At 23.6% G+C, this 7,007-nt stretch overlaps 1 protein-coding gene across 1 annotated transcript; it reads left to right on the forward strand.

The window, feature by feature from the left end:
* Positions 1-770: 770 nt before the first annotated feature.
* TrAFT101_002317 (uncharacterized protein) lies at positions 771-4,110 on the forward strand (the record flags this gene model as incomplete). Its single annotated transcript, XM_066126567.1, has 2 exons — positions 771-779; positions 3,730-4,110. The coding sequence occupies 2 exons, from the start codon at positions 771-773 to the stop codon at positions 4,108-4,110; spliced, it is 390 nt and encodes a 129-aa protein (XP_065982670.1).
* Positions 4,111-7,007: the final 2,897 nt, after the last annotated feature.

A 7,007-nucleotide genomic window follows, 5' to 3' on the forward strand; every position in this document is an offset into this window, starting at 1 on the left:
TAGCTAGTACATTAAATCTTTTATTATACCTTTAGCTATATTATTAACTTTAAAAATATTTCTTTATATTTTCTTTTTTTTAAACTATATTAAGTTAAATAAAAAAGTAGCAGGCTTTATAATAAAAACTTTTAGCTATAAATAAATACTATACTACTTTTAGTTATTTACTAATGCTATAGTAATAATTAAGTCTAGCATTATTTATTAAGCTATAACTATAGCTAATATAATTTTATAGCCTGCAGTATAAAGTTATTAATTTAATATATATACCTAATAGTATATAAGCAGCAGTTAATATACTGCCTGCTATTAAAATTATTAAAAAAAATTTAGGCTAGTATTCTTAGTATTACTTAAGCATTAGATTATTATTAGTTCTAAAATATTATTATTTTTCTATAAGTAAAAAACCTAAAAACAATAATTAAAAATATTATTTAAAAAAAAATAACTTTTAAGTTTAAAGATTACTAAATTAATATAATTAATAAAAGCTATATAGTAAATAGCTTTTATATTAATATTAAAAAAAAAACTTACCTTTAATAAGCCTTAAGAGTTATACTATTAAACTAACTAATAGTAAATAAAAACAGTAGCTTAAAAGAAATAAAAGCTAAAATATTACTATATAAGCAGTATTACCTAAAGTTATATACTTTCTAGGCTTTTAGCTTACTTTTTAATAAAAAATTTAAAAAGCAGGTGTTTTATTTTTTTATAATGCTTTAAAATATTAAAAGCTTAATAATTAAAATTAAAAAATGCTTAAGGTATTGCTTTACTGGCTTTCTTTACTTTTAGTTCTACTTTAATATAAAGGAAGTTTTTATAGCAGAGAATATATATTTATTTACTAATATAGTTATTAAAACCCTTATACTTAATAAAAAACTAAAAAAAACTTAAAAGTTTATTAAAGGCAGTTTTAGCTATTAGCTAATAATATTAGTTAAGGTATATCTATATATAAAGCTTTACTGCTACTTTATTTTATTAAGGTTAATATAAAAGTCTTTTAATATTAAAAAAAAATATTATATATTTAAAGACCTTTTTTATATAATTAGCTGCTATATTTACTTTAAAAAGCTTTATAATTAGTGCTTTACTATCTTTATAAAAAATAGCTCTTTTTACTATAGCTTTACTATTAATACTTTACTTTAATAAGTACAGTAAAACATTAATAAATTCTATATAAGGTTTAAAATAATATATAGCTTTTAAAACCTATACTTTATTACCTAAGAGTATATAAGGGTTATATTTATATTTTTATACTGTCTTTAGTTTTTTTATGCAGGTAGATTAATATAGAAGGCTAATAGCTGTTAGTAAGATATATAACTGCAGCTTAATCTACACTAGTTAAATAGATTATATTAATAAAAAAGCCTTAGGTTTAGGTAGATTATAAAAACCTATAGCTATGCCTGGTTTTTAAATAAGGTTAACTAAAGTATATTTACCTTCTGCTAGCTATATATAGCCTATATAATATTTAATAACCCCTTTATATAAACTGCCTACTGTATATAATACTACTAGGTTTAAGATATATATATTAACTTTATTTAAGTAAATAAAGCCTATTAATAAATGCTTAAATTTAATGCTATCCCTATATGCTTTAACCTTCTAAAAGACTATTTTTAAAAGCTCTGCCTTTATATATTTTAGAAGGATATATTCTTTTATATTAAAGCAATACTAAGGCTAAAATATATAAAAGCTGCTTTAGCTAAAGAAATCCCTCTTTATTATAATAGTATAAAAAATACTATACTAAAGGAACACCAGCTGCCTTAGCTTACAGTAGGGAATAAAGTAGCAATAAAGGATATTTATATATTATTTGCCTAGCTTTAGAAGTTTAAGAATAATAAATTTAAATGCTAAGGCTAAAATAATAAGCTATTTTATATACTCTTCTAATAGAGCTTTTATACTATTAAAACTATATAAAGAAAGAATAACGCCTATAAGTAGTAATAGAAGCTAAAGAGATTATTCTTTAAAAGTTACTAGCTCCTCCTCTACTTATATAGCCAGGGGTTTATATATAAAAATAAAAAAATAAAGCAGTTTTTATAATAGCCTAGTATATATAATAAACTTATTAAATACTATAGTAAGTCTTATAGTATTAATATCTTTAAGTATCTGCTGCTAGTATTTAATATTAAACTCTACCCTGCAGATAGCTAAAAATTAATAAATAAGTTCTAGCAGAAGGGTTATATATTATATATAATATAGCTAGAGTAAGAATTAATTTAAATGCTTAAGTATAACCTTTATGCTAGGCTAGTTAGTCTTTATAAGTAAATAGTAGCTGGGTTTTTTTATATTAACCCTGCAGTACTTAAACTAAAGCTAAATAACTCTTTTTAAAAAGAATATTTTCTTTTTAAATAATATAATATAAAGCAGATATATATTAAAATAATATTTAAGGAATGTAATAATTTTAATAACTGCCTTTAGTTTTTAAAAAAAGGGCTATAGATATATAAAAATCTTTAAGGTTAATAGTAAATTAAGTATAATAAGTACTAGAAGTATACTATAGCTTACTTAAATAATAACTTAAACTTAAATAAGGGCAGTAATAAAGCTAAAAATATATTAAATAAAGAAAGTCTTGCTTTTATATAAGAAAAGTAAGTATAGGCTGTATAAAAAATAAATGCTTAACTATATAAGCTTATTAATAACTTTAACTAAAGATATTTAAGGTAGTAGAATGCTTATAACCCTATTATAAAGGAGCTAAATTATTATATAGAAAAGGCTAGTTTAATATTTATAAATATAATATAAAAGCTAATATAAAAAGCTAGTATAAAAAGCAGGAAATAATAGCAGCATTTTTAATCTATAAATAGAAGGAAAAGTAAATAATAAAAGGGGAAGGGGCTTTTTTAATCTATAGTTTAAAGATAAAAGAAATAACTTTAAACTATAGTTTAAAAAGGGCGTTAAACAGCCTATAAATAAAGAAATTAAATAAAAAAAAAAAAAAAAAAAAAAAAAAAAAAAATACTATTTATTTTATAAAATAAAATAATAAAGCTTTATAAATAAAATAGATAAATAAAATATATATATATATATTATATATATATAAGTAAGTTAGTAAGATTTATAGATAATAAAGCTAATTACTATTATATATTAATATAATATATATATTACTAGTATTAATAATAATAATAAGTAGCATATAAATATAAGTAAATAAATAACTTATTTTTCTTTTTTTTTTCTTTTTATACTTTATATATAAAGCTTTTAGAAAAAAAAAAAAAAAAAAATAAAAAGTATAATAATAATTATAAAATTACTAAATAAAAAAGCTATTATATTAAATAAATACTATAATTTATTAAATTATATACTTTTTTAAAATATACCTTTTATTTTATATACCTTAAAATTACTTAACTTAGCAAAAGTATATAATTTTTAAGATTATATTAAAACTCCCTATAAAAATACATAAGCACTAAAAAAACAGGGGTAAGGTTATATTAAAATATAAAGGTAAGGTTACATTAAATAAAATATTAATTTTTATTAGCTAGATTATTAACCAAGCCCTATATAACTAGTCTATATTTATATATAAGCTAACTTAATATAGATTAAAATCCTACCTTACCCTAAGTTACCCCTACCTACCCCAAGCAGCTTTATCTACCCTACTTACCCAAGCAGCCCTACCCCAAGCAGCCCTACCCCAAGCAGCCCTACCCCAAGCAGCCCTACCCCAAGCAGCCCTACCCCAAGCAGCCCTACCCTCAGTTACCCTACTTGCCCAAGCAGCCCTACCCCAAGCAGCCCTACCCTCAGTTACCCTACTTGCCCAAGCAGCCCTGCCCCAAGCAGCCCTACCCTCAGTTACCCTACTTGCCCAAGCAGCCCTGCCCCAAGCAGCCCTACCCTCAGTTACCCTACTTGCCCAAGCAGCCCTACCCCAAGCAGCCCTACCCCAAGCAGCCCTACCCCAAGCAGCCCTACCCCAAGCAGCCCTACCCCAAGCAGCCCTACCCTCAGTTACCCTACTTGCCCAAGCAGCCTTACCCTAAGCTACCCTAATATCCGGTTATCTTCTATTTTAGGCTAAGCGCCTTACTTTATATAGCTTTTATATTAGCCATTTAAATTTATAAATTAAACCAACTAGCGTCTAGTAAACTAACATTAACTACATAAACAAGCCAGGACATTTTAATCTATAAATAAAGATATTTATATTAAAGACATAACTTATAGTTTAAAAATGCTATATATAGAATATAACCCTAAAAATATATAGCTTAAATATTATAAATAGCTAATATAAAAAATTATAGACTTTAAAACCAGCTTAAGATAAAAAAATATACTATAAATATTTCTGCTTAATTTACTATATTAATTAAATTTATTATTAGATCTATTATATATTATTATAACTAAAAAATTAACTTAATCTTTTACTTTATTTACCTTTAAAATACAGTAAATACTAAAGCCTAGTATTACCCAGCTATATTATTATACCTTACTTAATTACTTTATAACTAAAATGCTGATTTAATAAAGTTAATGCTTAATATTTATAAAGAGTTAATGCATAATCTTTTAAATAAATATAAAAGCTAATTTAATAAATAAAGAATTAAAATCCCTTGCCTTAAGGTTTTTATAATTAAAGACCTTTATATAGTATATAAAACTAAAGGTAAATATTTTAGCCCCTATACCAGCAGCTTTAATATACTTTTATTTAATATCTATAAGCTAAACCTTATGCCTTTTAAATATAGGGTTAAAGAAAAAGTTAAAAAGTACTTCTAGCTTACTTTTATTATTAAATAAATTATTAAAACCTTTATATTAAAGATTAAACCACTAGGTTAAGTAATATTTAATTATAATATTCTTAAGGATAATTATATCTTCTTTAGGCTAAAGTATTATATTATTTATTAAAACTATAATATCTTTAGACTTATTAAATATTACTTTTATTAGCAGTAGCTTACTATAAAGGTTAGCCTAGCCTTAAGGGAATAAAATATTAATATATTAAGTAAAAATAGATATTATTAAGTTATATAAAAAAAAATAAAGGGCTATAGGCAGATAGGCATAAGGCTGTAAAGAGTATAATATAATAGCTAAGGTTAAATAAAAAAAAGAAGTATAAAGGTAAAAAAAAGAAAAGGTAAATATCTATAATATAGTAAAAAAATACTAGCTTATTTATGCATTTATATTATTAATAGATAAAGCTAGCCTATTTAATAAAGCATCTATTAGAGTGCTTTTATATAACTACTATAATAATATAATCATAAAGCAAGCCACCCTTTATCTAAAGCTAATGCCTTAATAATTATTAATTTTATACAGGGGGATTTTTAATAAAAACCTAAAACTAAAAAGTAATAATAAAATGCATTAATTTAATAATATCCCCTATTAAAAATAAAGTAAATAAATCCCTTTATTTTATTAAAAAAAAGCTAACTTAATTTAACCTTAAGTTTTATTAATAATATATTAAAATATTAGTGCAGATATTTAATATAAGGTATTTTATCTATGCTATTCTATCCTATAAAACCCTAACACTAGATATAGTCTCCCTAACTTAGCTATATTTAACCTATAGATTAAGTTAGCAACTAACCCTAATAAAAAGTTAAAAAACCCTCTTACCCAGAAGCAGATAGTATATTATACTTAATTACTTTATTACTAAAACTTTAATTTATAATAAATACTTATATATAATCTTTAAAAGCTAATTCTTTATCTTTTAAATAAAGTTAAAGGCTAATCTAGAAAAAAGAGATCTAGGATTTTTCTTCTTAAGGTCTTTATAGCCTAAGGGTATAATATACTGCAAAGCCTTTACTTTAAATACCTTAAGCTCCAGGCTTACTCTTAAAAACAGCCTTTACTTAATATCCATAAGCTAGATATTATATTCTTTAAAGGTGCAGTTTAATAGAATATTAATAAATACTTTTAGGCTGCCTTTATTATTAATAAAATTATTAAGAGTTTAATGCTGTAGATTAAAAAGCCAGGCTGGGTAGAACTTAATGGTAATATTTCTTAATAGTATAAGATCTATATTCTTTAACATCTAGGCTATGCTGCTAGTAAAGACCACTAACTTATTAAATTTATTTAATACTGCATTTATATTTAATTATTTACTATATAAATTAGCAGAGCCCTATAATAAGCTAATACTAACCTACTAACCTTAAGATTATTATAAATATAAAGAAAAAGGATGGTGTTGTAAATAGTTATAATTTATAAATTAAGGGGGGGGGGGGGGGTAAATAAAGCTTTTTAATCTATAGATTAAATAATATTAAAGGAGGAAGAAGGTAGAAGAAAAAACAAGCTTTTTATAACATAAAGAAAAAATCTAGATTATATAGATCCTTAAACTATAAATTGCAAATGCCTAGACTATGCCTGTCTGCAATACCTAGCAGGCGCTGTTTAATATAATCTATAAGCAAAGAGGTCTTATACAGGCATTTAAACTATAGTTTAATTTTAATAACCCTAAAGACAACCTACCTTAATAACCCTTATTTTAAAATTATAACTGCCAGCAGCCTTAGAAGTATAAGCAGTAAAGGTTAAGCAATACTATAAGTCTAGCCTATTTTTTATATAACTTACTTATATTAAAGGCTATATTATAACTTTATCCTCGCCCCTATATATAATATTAATCCTATAACTTTAATATTATAAAATGCCTATTACATCCCTGCCCCAGCATAACCTACCTATATATACTATATATTATATTAAAGACCAAGACTGTTATAAAGCACCCTATATTTATTAGCACCTTGCTTTATATACCTAGCTAGCCTAGACTATATACCTAACTGCTTTATTAACATAAGCTTAGGGTTAGGTTAGGTTAGGGTTAGGTTAGGTTAGGGTTAGGGTTAGGGTTAGGGTTAGGT

The sequence above is a fragment of the Trichoderma asperellum genome, chromosome 1 (genome assembly GCF_020647865.1).
Source record: "Trichoderma asperellum chromosome 1, complete sequence".
NCBI classification, from domain to species: domain Eukaryota; kingdom Fungi; phylum Ascomycota; class Sordariomycetes; order Hypocreales; family Hypocreaceae; genus Trichoderma; species Trichoderma asperellum.